Source organism: Notamacropus eugenii, chromosome 1 (assembly GCF_028372415.1).
Source record: "Notamacropus eugenii isolate mMacEug1 chromosome 1, mMacEug1.pri_v2, whole genome shotgun sequence".
Lineage (NCBI taxonomy): Eukaryota > Metazoa > Chordata > Mammalia > Diprotodontia > Macropodidae > Notamacropus > Notamacropus eugenii.
The window spans coordinates 89,262,515-89,284,073 of record NC_092872.1 but is presented as its reverse complement, the minus strand read 5'-3'; the positions used below and the strand labels follow the sequence as shown (position 1 = coordinate 89,284,073).

Below are 21,559 nucleotides of genomic sequence, written 5' to 3'. Positions count from 1 at the left end.
ACAGGTCAGATGATGACATTTTACTGCTCGGATGGCAGTGTGCATAGTGAAAAAAAAGCATCCATCAGACTAGGGAAAAAAGGGATTTGGATTGTAGCAACAATAATAAATAATAATAATAGCTAACATTTATTTAGCACTTGTTATGTCCCATGCACTGTGCTAAATGCTTTACAATTATTATCTCATGTGATCCTTACAACAGCTAATTGATGCTGTTAGAATCTCTGTTTTACAGATGAGGTAAGACTAAGAGATGTTAAGTGACTTTCTCAGAGTCACACATCTAGTAAGTGTCTGAGGCAGAATTTCAACTCAGAACCTCCTGATTCTGAATATGGCGCTCTACCTCTTGTGTCATGTGGCTATAACTGTAGTTAGAGTCCTACCATAAACTAGCTATGTAACCTTTGCCGAATGACTTTCCCTTTCTTGACCTCAATTCTTTGATCTATGAAGCAAGGGAATAGGAATTAGTGAATACTAAGGTCCTTTTCGGTCCACTCCTCTTTACCTTTAAATCTATCCAAATCTACACATCTAGTTCTTTGTTAAACAAAACCCTCATATTTAGAAGAAAGAAAAAGTAAGCTGTGTTTAACACAAGATCCTCAAATTGCACCAGGAAACTCCTCCTTGGACTTGGACTCCTCCCCTAGAACTTGGGCAAATCATTAGCCTTGTTCACTAAGCTTCAATTTCTGCATATTCAAAGTGAGCACGAAAGCACCTGTTTGAGGGCCTATCAGATTGAAATGTAATGAGGGTAGAGGAAGAGCTTGTGAAGCTTTAAGTGCCTATTCAGAAGTGTTCATGCAGAGGAAGGAAAAAGGAAGACGAGACTGCCACGTCTTTGAATTTTAGGTTTGGGACACAAAAAATGAACTGGCTGTGGGCTCATCAACTTCATAGCTTTAGGACTGCCAATGTTTGCAGTCATGTTGTGTGGGGATCATTTGGCTCTCTTCATCAAATCTTACCAGTCTTGCAGAATTCCTTTTTGCCGTTGATGTATCTATGCCTCATTTACATCAATCAGCAGAGGTCTGTCTGACAGAAAGGCAGTCATCAGTCAGCAGTAGTTACCCATGGCTCACACATTGAATAAAATGCTGAAGTAGAGTGCCATGGGGGTATAGAGAAAGGAAGGAAGACCGCAGCCTCTATAGAGAAGATAAGAGACTGGAACTGGAGCTATTCATCTGGCGAACACCTGCATAACCATGGAAGTTGAAGACGTGAGATTTCCTTAAGTAAGTGTGAAAAAAAGAACAGAAAACTAAGAATTGGGCCTTGCAAGATGTTTAGGAAGAGGATACAGAAAGTGAATGATTAGAGAAGACAATTACTCCATCATGACTAGGTATCATGGGATATAAAGAGAAAATTTGGGGAAGAAAAAATTAAAGACTTATTTTAAAAAAAACAGAAATGATGTATATTACACATGCTACACATACGCACACACACACACACACACAGCATGTGGATACTATTTAATGATAATATTTCTCTCTCCTAACCCCTCTTCTCCTCTCCTATCTGTCTTTGTCTGTCTCTTTCTATCTCTCCCTTTATCTCTCTCTCTCCCTGTCTCTATCTCTTTCTCTCTGTCTCTGTTTATCTCTCTCTGTCTCGATCCCTGTCTCTCTTTCTCTGTCTCTGTCTCTTTGTCTCTCTCTCTCTCCTCTCTTCCTCTTAATATTTATTTCCCAAGTCAAAAGAAAACCCTTTGCCACTGGAATTCAGATATAAGGAATGTTATAGCTTGTACTAATTAGAACCCATAATAACTTGACTATCGTGCTGTGACTTGAAAACACCTAACAATGCTTGCTGCATCCTCATGAGATACAGATCCTCTTCAGCCCTCTGAGGTGATACGGGAAAGTAGATGGATCTTTTAATTAAATGTGTGATACCATTAAATAAGCAATGGAATCCACAGAGTAAATAAGTTGAGTGTTCCTCTAAGTTTAATAGCAGAGATACTGAGAAGGCCTGTGAAATAAAAATCTATATTGAATCAATTTATTTTAATTCTGTACACAAGTGATTTCTTCAGTGAATACCTGTGTAATAAACTGTTTGCCAAGTCATAGTCTTTTATAAGTTTTTTTTATTAGATTAATACTTGTTATTAAAGAAAAACATCCATTCAAGTATGTTGGTACTCTGGAAAGTGAGTTTCATTGTTTGTTCTCCAGGACTGAGATAGTTTACTGAAATTATTCAGAGTTCAGTTACTTTTCCATCACAAAATCCAATTTTTATCTTTTATTTTTATATCAACTATATGTTCCAAAATATTTTTCCCTACTTCTCCCTCAGTCTTCTTTTGAGAGAAAGAGACAGCCAGAGACAGAGACAGACAGACACATGCACTCACACACACACACACACACACACACACACACACACACACAGAGTTAGTCAGGTAGTTCAGCAAATCTAACCTAACCAACACATTCAAAAAGTTTGACATTATTCTGTGTTGTTCTGTCCTATACCTGCCATATCCAATAATAATCTTCCATCTCTTAAAAAAAAATGGTGGTATGTTGAGGGGTAGGGTGGAGAAAGTACCTTCTCTTATCTCTTCCTTGGAACCAAACTTAGTTATTCCAATTTTACAGCCTTCTATTCTGATTGTTTAGTTGCTGGCCATTCCTCTTCTATTGTTGTAATACTGTGTATAGTATTTTCAAGATTGTACTTATTTTATTTTTGTTTCTGTTCATTTCAGTTTTTCCATGCCTCTCTGTATTATTTCTTCCAGTAGAGTAATATTTAGTTACATTTATATAACAACTAGTTTAGCTGTTTCTCCAATTAACGTGCATCTACTTTGCTTCCTGTTCTTTGTTACTACAAAAAAGTGCTGCTATAAATAGATCAGTTAATACAGAGTCTTTCTTTTTTGTCATTGAAATCCTTGGGGTAGCAGTGAGATCTGTGAGTCAAAGGTATGGCATTTTAGTCACTTTGATTTAAAAAAAAATCCAATTTTCAATTTTGGTCTCTCTGTGCCTCTCAAGAGTGAAAGAATGGGTAGAAATCTTAGAGGTGAGTGCTCCAAAAATAGGTACAGTCATTCCTATTAAATTCCTAGATAATAGCAATAGCAGACAGATGGGCAATTTGAATAAATATGTAGTAGAAATCTTATGTAGAGAGGAGTGGAAGGGTATTCTGGACAATCATCCATTATTTATATAAAAACATGATTTTTCTTAAGCCTATATCCTGGCCAGTTTTATTTCAAAAATACCAAATTTTTTGTCTTTTTTTACCTAATTCCCTCCACTAACATGGTGATTCATTTGTATTGCTATAGATTTTATTTCAGCATCTTTTGCCTTTCAGACAAATATTGGGTGGGAAAAGACAGAATTTTGAATCTGCTAGAATGTGTCCCAGTGCCTGGCAAAGTAGTCCAAAGTAGAATCTTAAAACTGAAAGGGTGCTTACAGATCACCTGATCCAAATTCTCATTTTACAGATGAGGAAATTAAGGCTCATAAGATTTGTTGCCCATTATTTAATACCTCCATTTACTAAACTATAATGGCTCTGTATATTACCTGCAGAATAAAAAATAAAATCTTCTATTAGATTTTTAAAACTTTTCATGAGCTGGTCCTTTCCTACTTTTCCAATCTTCTCCATATACTCTGTGATACAGACACATTACCATTCTTGCTGTCCCTTGAGCATGTTAAAGCATATTCTGACTCCAAGAAATTTCATTGGCTATTTCCCATGACTGGAATGTTCTCCTTATCTCCATCTCCTGGCTTACCTGACTTTCTGCAGGTCCTAGCTAAAATCTTGTCTTCTACAATTTTTTTTTCTTGAAATACGGACCTTTTCTAATCTCCCTCTAAACAAATACTTTGCTTCTTTTGATGATCTCCAATTTATTGTTTATACATAGCTGTTTGCATGTTATCACCCCATTGGACCATTAGATCTTTGAGAACAGTGACTGATTTTGCCTTGCTTTGTATTTCCTGCATTTAGCACAATGCTTGGCATATGTAGGTGCTTAATAAATGCTTATAGACTCTGACTGAAATACTTTTCTTTAAGAAGTGGAAAGGGTGAAAGGAAAACATTTTGTCAGAAAGAGACCTTTAACATCTATTTAGATAAATCCCACATATTGAAATAGCCAATGTGGCTTTATGTTGTCAGACAACCATTTGCTTTCCCAACTCTGAGGGTAACCAGAATTAGAATGTGGCTTAAGATGTTTTGTGGGCAGGGGATGATTGGGAAAGTTAGAAAGTCAGAAAAACTAAACAATAAACACAGGGCTCCTTACAGACCACAGGGTCTACTGACTTACTGAGTCTGTCCCTTGGCTTTTTTCTACCTCACACACTGAAGATGATGGTAGAAGTCCAGGACTCAGAGATTAAAAATAAGCCCCAGAGGGTGATACCATATATCCCAAGAGGAAACCTGTTATTTACTTGATAGATTTTAAGGTCATTTTATGCTTTTTGAGTCTCATGGTAGTGGCCTACCATCCTAGTTTGATCATAGTTGGAAGTTGTCTTATTGTAGTGCTCTTTTAATAAGAGATAAACTTGACATATTAATCTATTTAGAAGAAGTTGTGGGTATGAAGGGAGCAACTAGGTGTCACAGTGTATAGAGTTTCAGGTCTGGAGTCAGAAACACTCCCCTTTCTGATTTCAAATCTAGCTTCAGATACCTCCCTAGGTGACCCTGGGCAAGTCACTTAATTAACTCTGTTCCCTCAGTTTCCTTATATGTAAAGTGAGCTGGATAAGCTAATGGCAAACGACTCCAATATTTTTGCCAAGAAAACCCCAAATGGGATCACAAAGAGTTGAATATAACTGAAAATAGCTGAACAACAATAACAAGTGTTATATGGAAGAGGGTATTAAAGTATGTTATCAACAAAAGCAAATTTTGCTATGTGGCATGGTATTGAAATTAAAGGATTTGTTAAGCTTTACTATATACTTTGAATTGTGTAAAGTTCTGGAGATACAAAGAAATGCAGGCTGCTCTCCAGGACACGCATTCTAATGGGAGAAAGAGCATGTAAATAACTACATGTATACAAGAATCATACAAAGTAGCTGGAAAGTAATCTAAAAGTCCTTAGATTGTGAGGGACAAGAAGGAGGGACTAGCAAAGGGCTCCTGAGCTGAGTCTTGAGATAAAGACTAAGAGATAAGAAAGAAAGGCATTTCAGACATTGGGAAACAGCCGGTACAAAGGCAGAGAGATGGGAGACAGAGAGTCCTATTTGACAGACTATAAGTAGTCTGGTGTAGCTGGATCAGAGTGAGGTACAGTAAAGTATAAGACTGGGAAAGTAAGAAGGGGGTAGGTTATGAGAAGCTTTAGAAGTTTATATGCAATGCTTCAGGTAATAGGGAGCCACTGAAGTTCATTGCACATGGAGGGTAAGATGGTCACATGGAGGCTTTAGAAAAATCTCTGTGTCAGCTGAGTAGGGGATGGATTAGAGTAGGGAGAAATTTGAGGCAGAGAGACCAAGTAGGAGACTACTATAATACTCCATGTGAGAGGTGATGAGGAGCTGAGTTAGCCCTGTGAATGTGATATTGGAGAGATTGGTTGGATGGTTGATTGGCTGTTTTCTTCGTTCTTGAAGATGACCAAAATGACATCACTATGGTAGAGTCAAGTTATAGTGTGTTAGATTGTGACTGATCAGATCAAAGAATATAGAAAAGAGATGTGAAGGTGGAAACATAAAGGTTATGTGAGCATCATTAGATTAAATAAAACATAAGATAATATAGTACTGATAGATGTGCATGTGTTTCCTTCCGGGTGTAGGAAGGTATGCAAATGAGCACAACCCCATGAGATCATTGTTTCAGTGAAATTAAACAAGACCTTATAGAATTAATGATCGAGCCCATGGAGGCTTTACCTTGTTACCATCTTCTGGAAAGGGAAACATAGAATTTTGAGGTGCTATGCAGAGGAGAATATAGAATATAAACTCCTTGAAGGCAGAAAAGTTTTCATCTCTAGCAGTTTTTAATGGCTTCTTGCTGATTGATGGATTGATTGCTTGATTGCAATAGGGAAATATAATAGTAGCATTTTTAAAGTGTTGCATTATTCTCGTTAAATCATTTGGTCTCTTGTGTCCTCTATGGCATTTTTATGCAGATGAAACCAGGGGGTTTAGGTGGAATCAAATGCCCTATGAGATCACCTTCTACTTTAAAATTCTGTCATTCTGTGACCAAGCATTGATTTGAAGAAACAGTCAGAAGTCAATAGTCAGCCTAAGGGGTATTTGTAAAATGGAAGAGGGAACCATGTTCATCTCTCTAGTGGTCTACCAAATTTGGTGAGGTGGGGAAAATGCCAGGAGGTCCAAAGACTGTCTTGACTCTTCCAGAGAGGCTGTTTACATGCATCGATAGATATAAAAAGCAGAGGGAAAGAAAGGAACATTTAAAAAGTTATATAGTAACTGTAGCAGCTGGGGACTGGAGTGGAAAAGCACTTTGTCAAATAGACCATCTCCAAACGTCTTGGGAGATTGGAAACGGCTGCTCCAACAACCAGATTTATGAAGAGAAGACTTACCTCTGTGCCCCAGAGGACTCAGCTGCTGTCGAAAGGAAGCTTGGCTTGGGTCCCACCCACTAGCAGTGATGAATTAGGGCACTGCTTGTAGGAATAATAAATACAAAGAGCATTTCACTGTTGCTACACAAAGGTGAAGTTTCCGGATGTCATCTCTGGAACAACAAATTCCTGTTTCCTGAAATTAAGATGCAACTCTTCATTAGGCAATTGTATATCTAATTTAGCAGAAATTATTTTCCAAAGAAAATTTAACTAACCTTGAAATTGTGTCAGTTTTTAAACTCAAAGTGTTTAAAGTTTGTTTTCATTTCTTTTCCCTTTTCTTTCCGACCCAGATGCTTTGGGTGAGTTTTGCATACTATAGTGGAATTCCTGAAAGGAACCTTGGTTATGATCCTTGATCAGAACAATTTGCATCCTTGTGTCTCAGTTTCTTCATCTATAGAATGAGGGTGTTGAACTAGATTATGTCTAAGGTCCATTGTAGCTTTCATATTCTATAACTAGAACTTTAAGGAGTGATGATCACCTGGGCAAAATTTTTTGGTGAGAAGGGAATGGCAGGGATGCAGAAGATAGTCCCACTGTAGATGACATTGTGCTGGGAAAGTACATCAGAATCTGCACAGGCACTAGTCTTTGCAGGGTTTAGGAGAATGGCATGCTATTTAAGAGTCATTCTAGTCTTGGTGAGTCAAGTGTAGTTATAGCAGGAGATACAGGGATCTGAGTTGCCAGTGTCAAGAATCAGACATGGATGGGGGTAGATGTTTCCCCCTCTTTTTAACAAAAACATGTCATTTTTCCCACTCACTCTGCACTAGTTACATCTCTGTCATCAGTGTTATGAGTAATCCTGTTACCTTTGCACATACACACACACACACATACACACAGAGCATAATCTGATCACCTTTTGAATCTTTATTATTGATATTTTTGGGGTTCCTCATCTGTGGTTGTATTTATTGGTAGAAATAGGAGCCCTGTCTATACTACAATTCATTGATTTGCATTTTGACAGGATTGACAGGTCAGATTACTGAGCCTCTTCAAATTTTTAATCATTTTTTTACTAGTAAATCAATTTAATTTAGGGCATTCTGGATCAAATCCATTCTTTTGAAGGCTTTCTCTGAAAATTCCAGAGTACAGTAGTTTTCTCATGTTTACTTGACTGAAGCTATGATCATTACAGATTTTTTTTTAAACTAGAGATAAACGTGACTTCAAAAAGGGACTGTTTATTTGTTTTTTCTGCATCAGTTATTAGACATATCTTTTGAGCAGTTAGGTGGTACGGTGGATAGAGCACCAGTGCAGGAGTCAGGAGGACCTGAGTTCAAATATCATCTCAGACACTTGACACTCACTAACTGTGTGACCTTGGGCAAGTCACTTAACCTCAATTGCCTCATCTTCGGTCATCTCCAGTCATCCTGATGAATATCTGGTCACTGGATTCAGATGGCTGTGGAGGAGAAGTGAGGCTAGTGATTTGCACAGCTCTCCTTCACTCAAAACAAAGTCAAGTGCAAGTCATGTCATTATTTCTCTAATGGTATGGCCTTCCTTGACAACAAAGGACTAACACACATACATATCTTTTGAGCATCATGAGTCTTACTGAGATGGCTCTACAGTATTCTAAATTTTGATTTCATCAGCATAATGTCATCCCCAAATAGAAATATTTGGAGGACCTCATTAACTATGAATACCTTCTTTCTTATGGACTTCATGAGATAACTTCCATGAAAGTAATAAACACCTTTTTGGTGTATGTGTTTCCCTACTTTGTGCTTCAGTTGATACTGATAATATGATCATTCAACAACTATCGATGTTGTCACATCAAGGAATTTTGCATGACACTTTGTCCAAGACTACATGAATGAGAGAAAGTAAAGAGGAATTAGCAAGCCCCTCGATGAGGCTGAAAGAGAAGAGTGTGAAAGCTGACTTGAAGTTTAACATAAATAAAAACAAAACATATAAAAAAACCCCTAAGACATTGCCAACTGATCCCACCACTTCCTGGCAAATAGAGGGAGAAGAAATGGAAACAGTTTCAGATTTTATGTTCTTGGGCTCAAAGATTACTACAGATGGCACTGCAGTCATGAAATTAAGAGATGCTTGTTCTTTGGAAGAAAAACTATGGCAAATCTGTACAGCACACTAAAAAGTATAGACATCTCCTTGTCGACAGAGGTCCATCTAGTCGAAGCTATGGTTTTTCCTGTAGCAATGTATGACTAAAAGAGTTGGACCATAAAGAAATCTGAGCCTCACAGAATCAATGCTTTTGAATTGTGGTGCTGGAGTAGACTTTTGAGAGTCTCTTGGATAGCAAGAGACCAAATCAGTCAATGCTTACAGAAATGAATTCAGACTATTCACTGGATGGTCAAATACTGAAGCTGAAGCTTAAATACTTTGGCCACATAATGAGAAGACGGGACTTGTTGGAAATACTGCTGTTGGGACCAGATTGAAGGCAAAAGGAAAAGGGGATAGAAAGGATGACATTGGATAGATAATGTTATGGAAACGACAAGCATGAACTTGGGCAGACTTCAAGAGATAGTGGAGGACAGAAGGGTCTCGGGTGCTAATGGTCTGGGGTCATGAGGAGTAAGATTTGACTGAACAGCTGAACAATACTCTGAAGGACAGTTTTGAAGACTGCATTTTTCTCTACCAAATCAAATGCTTCCTTTTTTGCATTTGTTGATAAACAATATAAGAAGATAGATCACATATTTTTTGTATCTTTTGTTCAGTTTTGTGAGTGTAAAAATGTAGTTTCTTATAGGGAATTATTCATGAAAACCTATCTGATCCTTTCTCATATTTGCATTAATTATACCCTTTCTAATAAAGATATATATTATATATAATATCTATCTATATAGATAAAGATATGTATTATATATATTGTATATATATATAAAGATATATTATAGTGAGGAGCAAGTAGGTATATCATGAAGTGAATTAGCATGTATGTAGCACCCACTATGTTATAGGTATTGTATTAAGTGGTTTTTTTTCAAATATTATCTCATTGGATCCTTACAACAACTCTACAATATAGGTACTATTATTATCTTCATTTTACAGTTGAAAAAACTGAAGCAAACCGAGGTTAATTGACTTGCCTAGGATCACACAGCTAATATGTGTTTGAGATCAACTTTGAATTCAGATCTTCCATACTCTAGGTCTAGAGCTCTATTCACTGCACCACCAGCCATATCTATATGGGTCCCTAGTTTTTTATATAGTTGCTGATTTTGTTTTGGAATAATAATGTCGTATAACCTTTTGCATTCTTTTGGACTTTTCAGTATCTACATTTTAGTACTTTAATTTTGCGTTGCATCCAGCTTGTATTTCCTGTGTGTATATTTGGCGAACTCCAGCTGTTTGTGACTGCATTTTCTTAAATGTAATTGCCATATAGAACACTGGCTACAGAATTATTAGAGCCGGAATGTGTTTATTTCTTTATTGTCAATGATGAGAAGAGATTACCACAGAAACACTGGCAGATGTTTCATCTCACACTTGTTTTTTCTCTTTCCAAGTTCGTATTAAAAATGCTCTTGGTATCATTCTAGTTTAATTGAGTCTTCCAAGCTTCCCGTGTACTTGTTTTCCCTTCTCCTACTCATCTTTCTTTGTAAAATTATATTGCTTGTAATGTGCAATTATGCTGAACATTTTACAAATGAGCTCGTATTCTAAATTCATTACACCTTTGGATACCAAGTCTGTCTTCTTGAGGAAGAAATCAAGTGGTTGTTGTCTGGAACAGTTTCTGAGTGCTTCAGGTCTTTTTGTTGTCACATTTATTTTCTATTAGCCAAATATCTCTAAGTAATGGCAGTGATAATAGTCAATATATCCTTAATTCTATCTATTTTTCCCTTTTAAAGCTCCATTATTTAATTATATCAGCCTGGAACTTTTTTAGTTAGGACTTTCTAATGTTAATATTTTCTCTTTATTTCTCTGGTTTAACTAAACTCACTACACACAGACAACTGACTTGGAAATGGCCCCCACATTGATAATTGGTCACTTTTTGTCAGATATCCTCAATTTATTTTCTTTCTTCTTTTTCTTAAATATTTTTTACTATTGTTTCAGGAATGCCATGTCTAAGGATAATCCTCAGGTAGTTTAAGATCAAGATTAGAAGGAAATGAACCATAGCAGATCCAGCAGTTAACAAAACATTTATTTAGACATACAGAGAAAGGATATTCTACAAAAATATTCAACTTTCTTGCCTCTGTACTGCCTTGATGAACTCCTGGTGAAGTATCAGGGTCCAGATGGAACTCATTGTGACTTTTTGTACTCAAGCAATCAAGAAACTTTATGAATATCTTTAGCTTTCATCCTCTCAGCCAATGAGATCTTCAGGATTGTTCCAATTCCTTTTAAGAAAAAGAGTTAACTTGTATGGAGCAGACAGCCTCAGTATATTTCTCCCATAACTGTAGCTATGTGTAGTGCCTTTTGAAAGATCTTCTTTAAAAATTTATAGTATATATACATTTTTAAAGCTTTTGCATGATTTATAAGCCTTAGAGTCCTTTCATTTCCTGTTGTAAAATTACCTGTGTATACACACATGCATATATACACATTCATATATATGTATATATATACACACATATGCACATAACCATATATGTAATATATTACAAATTTTATGTGGGTACATATCTTCTACCTGTGCCAATCTGCACACAAGTTTCAGATTATATTTTGATTAGATTTGGAGAAACTTGTCAAATTTTTCATAGAATATCTCTGCTTCCCAATTCTCCAGAATAGATATTGATACATAGTCTGCCACAGTTTTCATGATGGTTTCTTACCTATGCTCATCACGAACTTGGTAATTCAAGGCGAAAAAACATTCCATGAAATGTTATTTATTATTTTGGGGGTATGTGATGAAATCATCTGCTTTATATACACATATATGTATAAATATATATGTATATATATATCCTCATGTGTGTGTATGTGTATACACACATATGTATCAGAAATTTCCCATCCAAGTGACTGTGCTGCCCTTCAGAGCAGTTACTTTAAGAGACTGTTGATTCACAGTTATTCAGTTGATCATCGTACAATATTGCTGAGAGAGAGAGAGAGAGAGAGAGAGAGAGAGAGAGAGAGAGAGAGAGAGAGAGAGAGGAACCTATTTGTAGAAAAATATTTATAGCAGCTCCTTTTGTGTGACAAAGACAAAGAATTGGAAATTGAGGGGAACAAGTGGTGCCATATGATTGTAATGAAGTACTATTGTTTTATGATGAGCAGAATGATTTTGGAAAAACTTGGAAAGACTTACACAAACTGATGCAAGGTGAAGTGAGCAGATCCAGAAGAACGTTGTTCATAGTAGCAGCAGTATTGTACGTTGATGAAGTGTGAATGACTTAGCTATTTTCAGCAAGACAATTCTAAAGGACTCACGATGAAAAATGTTATCCACTTCTAGAGACAGAATTAACGGAGTCGGAATGCAGATTGAGTATAATTTTTCACTTTATTTTTCATGACTTTTCAGGTGTGTTTTCTTTCATAACATGATTAAAGTGGAAATGTTTTCCATGATTGGACAGATATGTGTGTGTGTGTGTGTGTGTGTGTGTGTGTGTGTGTATGTAGCCTTTATCAATTTGCTTACCCTCAGGGAAGGGGGAAAGGATGGAGGGAGACAATTTGGAACTCAAAATAACAAAATGAATGTTTCAAATTGTTTTTACATATAATTGAGAAAATAATATTAGTTAAAAATATTCTGGGAGAAAACCTACAACAACTAAAAAGGAAAGAAGGAGAAAATAGAAATAAGCATTTACTAAGTGTCTGCTGCGTGCCTGGCATTGTGCTAAGTACTTTACAAATATCCATTTAATTGTCACAGTAACTCTGAGAAGTGTTCTTATTATTATTCCAATTTTATAGTTGAGGAAACTGAGGCCAACAGCGATACAGTGATTTACTCAGTTAAGTATCTGAATCTGGATTTGAACTTGGATCTTCCTGACTTCAGGCACAGTGCTGTATCCATTGTGCCACCCCTCTCTACTAGAGCACTCTATTCTAGATAAGAAGGACAAATTTAGTACATAAGATAGAATAAAATATATAATCAAGTGCTAGTTTTAAGGTACAGACTAAAGAGAGATCTTATGACAAATGATCTGGGTGTATAAGGGGTGTATAGGGCTTGGCTAAATTCAAAACAGTCCAGGAATATAGCTATGATTCTTTTACTTGTGCTGATCAATGCATGTGTGCGTGTGTTTATACTTCATGGGATGTCATACAATTTTCTCTTCTCCTCTTCTAGTTTCAGAAGCCTCATGATTACTCCCCCCCTTTTCGGTTCGGCACAGTTCCTAATGGGAGCACAGAAAGGAATATCAGGAATAATTACCCTTACATGCATCAGTATATGACCAAGTTCAATCAAAAGGGAGTTGAGGATGCTCTGGTCAGCTTGAAAACCGGGTAAGGATGCTTGATATTTCCCTCCTTCTTTCCCTGTAGAAAAATGAGCTGGAAAATGGGGCATTCTCACTGCACCGCAGGTCCTGATGTCTATCTATCCCTTCCATTCTGCAGTTAGTGGGATGGGGAGATTGATCACATCAGGTTCCTGTGGAGGGCTGTTTTGGTTAATCTGATGTGCACCACATACCCCTCTTTGAGCTGCATCTAAAAATTCATCCTCAAAGCTTGAACATTCAGACAGCTGATGATGTCTGAAACTGATAAAGAAGTTGGTCATGATTTTTTTAAATAGGTTTCATGTGCCAAATAAATCCTATTGGATTTCACCAGTTAAAAATAAAGTTAATAATAATAAAATAAGTTTAAAAAGAAAAGATATTCCATCTTTAAAGAGGAAGTAACTTTATGGTATAGAAGGATAAAGGGGTGTTAAATGCTATGGTAACAACAGTAATAATACTTGATCATATAGAATGTACCAATATCTGATGTCATTCTTTTAGATTCTCTAAAGCATTTGTACGTCTATATTTTTCTGGATCAAGAGATAAATACAAAGTGTTATAGAAATATGAACAGTCAGCAGCAGTCACAGAGAAGACAGGAGGGGGGGAGGGAGCTAAAACAACCAATTAACAAGCATTTATAAAGCACGTCCTGTATGCCAGGCAGTGTGCTAGGCATTGAGATTTTAAGGCAAAAGTGGAAAAGTCCTTATACAGAAGGAACTTAACATAGATAGACTGCCAATAACAGCAAGAAACAGTGGCTAGCTTGACAATAAGAATGAAGACAGATAATTTTTTTTAAGTAGACATAAAAACTCAAAACACCTAGCAGTCTGTAGCAAACAGAGCTACACACACACACACACACACACACACACACACACCACAACTCCAAGGGCAATGCCACATTGACAATGTGGTATAGATGAAGGAAAAAAATCATTGGACATGAAGGCAGAAAGTCTGGGTTCTGTGTAGGCTCTGACACTAGTTAGTAACCATGGGCAAGCCTCAAGTTTCCCATCTGTAAAATGGGTGAATGATACACATTTTTCCATACAGGGTTATTATTAAGGAATAATACTATAAAATTTAACATCATATGTAACAATGAATTATAATGGTCAGAATGATGAACTTGAGTCATCAAGAAAAAGTTATTACTTATTATTTATTTATAATTATTTATGAACACTTCACTAAGACCAAGAAGTGTGAAATATATTTTCAACAAATGTTTCAGAGAATTGCAGAATTTTAGTGTTAGGGACTCAAAGACTGTACAGTTCAATGTAGACCTGAAAAATGACATATCCTAAAACTTTCCTTGAAGTATTCCAATAATGGGGACCCTTCCCCTGCTTTCCAAGACAGATCATCCCACTTTTGCTTGGGTCTAATTGTTAGTTTACTCATTTCCGACTTCAATTCAGATTTGAATTTTGCATCTTCCACCTATTTTTTTCCTGTTCTGCCCTCTGTCTTCTGGGGTCAAGGAGACTAAGTATAAGTCCAATTCTATCTGGCAGGTCTTCAAAATAATGAAGAGAGTTACCATGTCTTCCTTTCTCCAGGAACAAAATATAGAGTATTAGACTTGAAGTCAGGATGAACTGAGTTGGGAACCTGTCTCAGATACTTACTAACTGCAATCCTAGCAAATCACTTTATTTCTCTCTAGTTTCCTTATATATAAAATGGGGATAATAATACCACCCAGCTCACAGGGTTATTGTGCAGATCAAATATAGGTTAAATACTTTGAGATATTAAAGTTCTAAATAAATGTTAGCTTATTATTATTCATTATTGCTGCTATTGTTGTCTTTATTAGGCACATACTATGTATCGGGCACTGTGATAGTTGATGGGCATACAAAAACAAAAAGGTGACAAAATCCCTGCCCTCAAGAAGTTTACATCCTGTTGGAGGTACTCAGAAAAGTAAATACTTGCTATATATCTCATAAAAATGGATGGCAGGTAGGGAAGGGAACTAGCCTTAAGAAGGATCAGGATAACTCTCTTGCAATAGTTATTAATGGAAGTGAACCTTGATAAAAGCTGTTTTACCTGATTTTCATGTGGTATGAATTTGAATATCTTCACAATTTTGGTCATCCTTCTCTGTGTATTCCTTAGTTTATTGATGCTCTGGATAAAGTACATGGGTGAAAAAGGAAGTTCTGTGCTCTCAAATAATTTATATTGTGGTAGCATATATATGCAAGTCATATATGCAAATAATTATAATTTTAGTTAGAATGCATTTAAGGACATGGTAAAGGTTCCATACAGTGGATTGAGACAGTCAAGGATTGGAGGTATGCCTTCTCACGGGGTTATCAGATGATGCTTCATGAAGGATGTAGAAACTGAGTCTGAAGTTTAAGAAAGAGGGATATAGATATGGGAAGACTCCCTCCCCCAAATGGATTCAGTTTATGGATTCAGAACTAAAAAGAATCATAGAGCCCATATATTACATTCTAGGAAACTGAGGCACAAAGAAATTAAGTGACTAACAGGGTTATAGAGCTAATAATTGCCTACGTTTGGGATTTCTGACTTCAAGTCTAGTACTCTGTCCACAGAATGATGGTAAGAATATTTACAAATAGAAGCAGAAAAAGACAGAATGAGATTGAAGAATTATGAAAAATCAATTTTGGCCAGAATGGAGAATATGTGAAAGGAAGTGACATAAAATAAGATTGAAAAAAAGAAAACAAATAAATTTAGAAGACATTAACAGGACAATCTTTTATTACCACCTTATTTAATTTAACACATATTATTTATAAACAAGCTGCATATTACAGAAATTTGTTGTTTCACATGTAATACCATTTTTATTCTTTAAACATTACAATACTTTTGTTTACTTTTTTTAAAAAAAATTATTAATTAATTTTATAGCTTTCAACATTCACTTCCACAAGATTCTGAGTTCCACATTTTCTCCCTATCATTCCCCTCCACCCACCCCAAGGCTGTTCATCCTGATTATTCATTCCCACAATCTGCCTTCCTTTCTATCAAACTCCTCCCTTCTCTTATCCCTTTCCCCCTCTATTTTCTTGTAGGGCAGATAGATTTTTATACCCCTTTGCCTGTATGTCTTATTTCCCATGTCCACGTAAAAACAATTTTTAACATTCGTTGTTAAACCTTTGAGTTCCAACTTCTCTTCCTCCTCCCTCCCCACCCACCCCAATTGAGAAGGCAAGGAATTTGATATAGGTTATATATACATAGTTATACAAAACACTTCCTTAACAGTCATGTTGTAAAAAACTCACTGTATTTCCTTCCATCCTATCCTGCCTCCATTTATTCTATTCTAGTCTTTTGACCCTGACCTTCCTCAAAAGTATTTGCTTCTAATTACTCCCTCTTCCTATTTGTCCTCCCTTCTTCTATGTCCTTATCCATTACTTATCCCCTTCCCCTTACTTTCTTGTAGTGTAACATAGATTTTCAAACCAAGTTGAACATGCATGTTATTCCCTTCTTAAGCCAAATCTGATCAAAGTAAGGATCAATATTTCCCTCTCACCTCCCTTCCTCTCTATTGAAAAAGCTTTTCTTTGATTCCTTTATGTGAGAGATAATTTATCCCATTATATTTCTTCCTTTGTCTTTTCCCAAAATATTTCTTTCACACCCCTTAATTTTATTTTTTTAGATATCATCCCTTCATATCAACTATTCAAGTCACCCTGTGTAAAAAGTTCGATTTTAATAAGTCTCTTATGATTTCTCCTTCCTGTTTACCTTTTCTTGTTTCTCTTGATTTTTATGTTTGAAAGTCAGATTTTCTATTTAGCTCTGGCCCTTTCAGCAAGAATGTTTGAAAGTCCTGTATTTCATTAAATGACCATTTTTCCCTGAAGTATTGTATTCAGTTTTTCTGGGTAGGTGATTCTTGGTTTCAATCCTAGGTCTTTTGACCACTGGAATATCATATTCCAAGCCCTTCTATCCCTTAATGTAGAAGCTACTAGATCTTGTGTTATCCTGATTGTGTTTCCACAATACTCAAATTGTTTCTTTCTGGCTGCTTGCAATATTTTCTCCTTGACCTGGGAGTCCTGACATTTGGCTACAATATTCCTAGGAGTTTTCCTTTTGGGATCCCTTTCAGAAGGTGATCTGTGGATTCTTTCAATATCTATTTTACCCTGTAGCTCTACAATATCAGGGCAGTTTTCTTTGATAATTTCTTGAAAGATAATGTCTAGGCTCTTTTTTTGATCATAACTTTCAGATAGTCTCATAATTTTAAAATTTTCTCTCCTGAATCTATTTTCCAGGTCAATCGTTTTTCCAATGAGATATTTCACATTATCTGCTATGTTTTCATTCCTTTGATTTTGTTTGATAATTCCTTGATTTTTCATAAAGTCATTAGCTTCCATCTGCGCCCCTTTAATCTTTAAGGAATTATTTTCTTCAGTGAGCTTTTGGACCTCCTTTTCCATCTGTCCAATTCTGCTTTTACAATAGGGATGTCAAAGCACTATACATGCGATCTCATTTGATTTTTCACAATAACCCTGTGGTGTAGCTGCTGTCGTTATCCTCATTTGATAAATGAGGAAACAGGCTGAAAATATAGCATGTATTGTACTTTGACATCCCCATTGTACTATAAGTTTGAGATCTGTTCCCCAGCTACCATGTCCAGGTCTCTGAATCCTTTCTCCAGGGCTTCTTTTTCAATGATTTTGTTATTTCATTTCCTGTTTCAGGATTGTCTTTAATAAGTCAGTACTGACTAAGGTCAAGGCATCAGTTTAGTACTTGAGATATCTTTTTCATTTTACATTCATCCATCTACTTTGGTCTTTACTGATTCCTGTTTTAATGACACTCTGGACTTGCTCTGACTGTGATTCTGTTTGATGTTGCCACTTGATCAGTAAGTGAAGTTCAGCACTTTGGACAGGTCATTTAGGCCTAGGTGAAAACATGTCTCTTTGTCAGTGTTAAATATGCCAGTATCAACTCCCCCAACCCCCACCAAACAAATAAACAAAAACCCCAGAAACAAACCAAAACCAAACAAACTACCTCTTCCAGGAAAAAAAAAAAAACCAAGAATAAAAAGCCCCAAACATGTAAAGCCTTCTTTCTGTGCAGTTTGTCTGTTGCATTGGGAACCTGAAATGTCTCTGCTTTCTGTACATAGTAAAGAAGTTACTCTCTGCATGGTTTTATTTAAAGCCTCTTCATGACAGAGCAAAGTAAGGAGACTAGAGTAATGGAACCTATCTCTAGCAATAAAATGTACAAATAGTTTTGTGGAAACAACTTAGATGGTGTTGAGTCATTTTTCAGTTGTGTCCAACTCTTCATGACCCCATTTGAGATTTTCTTGGAAAAAGTACTGGAGTGGTTTGCCATTTTCTTCTCCAGATCTTATTAAAGATGAGGAACCTGAAGGAACAGCTTTAAGTGACTTGCTCAGGTCACACAGTTAAGTGCCAGTGGTCATATTTGAACACCAGCACTCAATCCACTTAATCACCTAGCGGCCTTAACATTGAATGATTACATTTTTGCTGGTGTTGGCAGATGACATACTTATCCTCCAAACATTTTGAATAGCACCCTGTTTCTGTAAGTCCAAACATTCAGGAGCACAGAATTTTGCTGTGAAAACTAAACCTGTGAAAAAAAAGACATCTGAAAAACTCACTTCAGATTTGGAAAAAAAAAAGAAAAGGCATCCAACTAACCCTCAGAAATCAAAGGACAATTATAGGAAGATCAATCAATCAATAGATATTCATTTAATATTTTTTTTCTGAGTGAGACAGGTAAGTGGCATAGTGGATAGAGTTCTGGATGTGAAATCAGGAAGATTTAATTTCAAGTCTTGACTTATATACTTATTAGTCAGCCTGTTTCCTCATTTGTCAAATCAGGATAACAGCAGCAGCTTCACCACAGAGTTATTGTGAAAAATCAAATGAGATCGCACATATAGTGCTTTGACATCCTCAAAGTGCTATATAAATAGTGGCGATGATAATATGGGTGATGATGATAATGATGATATGGTGGTGGTAGTGATAATAGTCATATCTATAACTCCCATAAGCACTGAGCATTCAAAAGAAAGTCCAAACCATTTGCCCCCAAGATGCTTAATAATAGGAGAGACAGCATATAAATAAATAAGCACATTAAAGATTAACATGAGATAGAAGATAACCTTAGAAGAGAAGATCCTAGCAGCTTGTGGGACATGGAAAGGTTTCCTGCAGGAGGTAGCATTTGAGCTGCATTTTGAAGGAAGTCAGAAGTTGATCCACTAATTCTTATAATGTAGAACAGTTTATATTGACGATGGGTCTGTTTATTCATCTTGTGCCTCCAAAAACCTTCTTCTGAGCTTCTGCTCATTGCCTGGTTGCCATTTCCTACTTAATCTCTATGTGTGTGTTCAACCTTTTTTTTTTTTTTGACCAGTCACTTCTCAGGAACAGGGCATGTATTTAGCACAATGGGCAGTGTTTCCAGATGGCTAGAACATACCACATGATTGATCCAAAAGTTTTTTAGGAAGTTGGGGGAGTAAGATGGTGGACATCCACCATCTGTTTCTGAAGTGTCACACTTCAGATTTCCTAATCATTATCCACTCAAACTCAGCAGGCATTGATTTAAAATACTTTTAGAGTGGGGAGACTCAAGTAATGCACCCTGCCTATACCACCTACACTCCCCATGCTCTCAAAGAGAATGATATCTCCAGAGCCATTTGCTGGTTAGATTAGCAAACCAGGGTCATCAAAACGAGAAAATCTTGATTTTTTTTAACTTTGCAACCATACATTATCATCCTCTGCTTATTAAAAGACAGATAAGCCAAAACGTAAATAGAGAAATGGGAATGACAGTAAGAATTAGTCACATTACAAAGAAAGTTATGGAGTCTGAGTTTGAAGAGATCTCCAGAATCTGTCAATAAATATTTATTAAAGTTGTATGATGTTAGGCATTGTGCTAAATTTTAGAGATACATAACAGGCAAAAGATAGTCTCAGTTCTCAAAAGATCCACTTCAAAACTGAGCTAGAACTCCTTCTACAATATATGCAGCATATAACTTTGCTTGAAGAACTTCAGCAAAGGGTAATCTGTAATTTTTGAAGTAGATATAAGTACTACTACCACCACCACTACCACTACCTTATCATCATGATCATCATGATCATCACCATCATCACCATCATCATCATTATCATCATCATCATCATCAACTTTTGGTTAGGCCTAATTTTAGGATTTTTCCCCTTAAATCTGATCTAAACTTTCTTTTTTTTGTCTTCTACTTTTTGCTTTTATTTTAGTCATCTGTAACCAGATATGTGCCAATAAATATTTAGTGAGAGAGACATACACACACAGAGACACAGAAAGATACAGAGAAAAAGGCACACACACAGACAGACACAAAGACCAAAAGATATACAGAGAGAGAGAGAGAGAGAGAGAGAGACAGAGACAGAGAGAGACAGAGACTGAGAGAGACAAAAACAGAGAGAAAAGTGTCCCAATTCAATCAAGGACTATCATTTTATAGGTGTTTTGTGAATTGTATAAAAATTTACACTTGAAATTACATGCATATATATATATACATATATATATGTGTATATATATATATATATATATATATATATATATATATATATATATATATATATATATATATATATATATATATATATATGTCTCCAAACTTTCTTGTAGGGTTGCCAATTTAAAACATTCTGTGCAATTATGATTATTTATGGCAAATAAGTAATGCTGTGTGAATGATAAGAAGTTTGAGAATCACTAGTGTAAAGAGAAGAGAAGAAGGTCTGGGTTATGGTCCATATTACAACAGGTGGGAAATAGATGGTTATCCAGAAAAAAAGCCTGAGAAGGAGGTGGGGCAGAGAATCAGATGTTTATGAGAAGAACCTGGAGAAAGGATGTCATGAACAGTCAGTGAAGAGAGAGGATCTAGAAGATAACAGTATCCAGTGCAACAGAAAGCTCAAGAAGGGTGAATACTGAGAAAAGACCAATGAATTTAGGAGTTGGGTGAATGATTAGAGCCTTGGAAAGAGCAGTTTTATTCAAGTGGTGGTGTTGGAAATCAGATTGCAGTAGATTAAGGAGTGTAATTGATTAAATGAGGAAGTGGAGGCAATGAATACAAACAGCTTTTTTTTTCCTAGTTTGGTGGTCATAATAACTTAAGGGGAAGTTAGGGCAGAAGGTGTTAGTTATAGTAGAGAATATCCAGATGTTTTATGGGAAGCAGGGAAGGAGAAAGTAGAAAAAGATGTTGAAGATTAGGAAGAGATGG

General features: G+C 36.1%; 1 protein-coding gene across 2 annotated transcripts in view; it reads left to right on the top strand.

The window, feature by feature from the left end:
* The window catches only part of GRIN2A (glutamate ionotropic receptor NMDA type subunit 2A), a 506,391-nt gene that overhangs the window by 421,939 nt on the left and 62,893 nt on the right, over positions 1-21,559 (top strand). For both annotated transcript variants that reach the window (XM_072608879.1, XM_072608870.1), the window contains exon 11: positions 13,014-13,174. In XM_072608879.1, the coding sequence (XP_072464980.1) occupies positions 13,014-13,174 (161 nt within the window). The remainder of the gene's footprint in view (positions 1-13,013; positions 13,175-21,559) is intronic.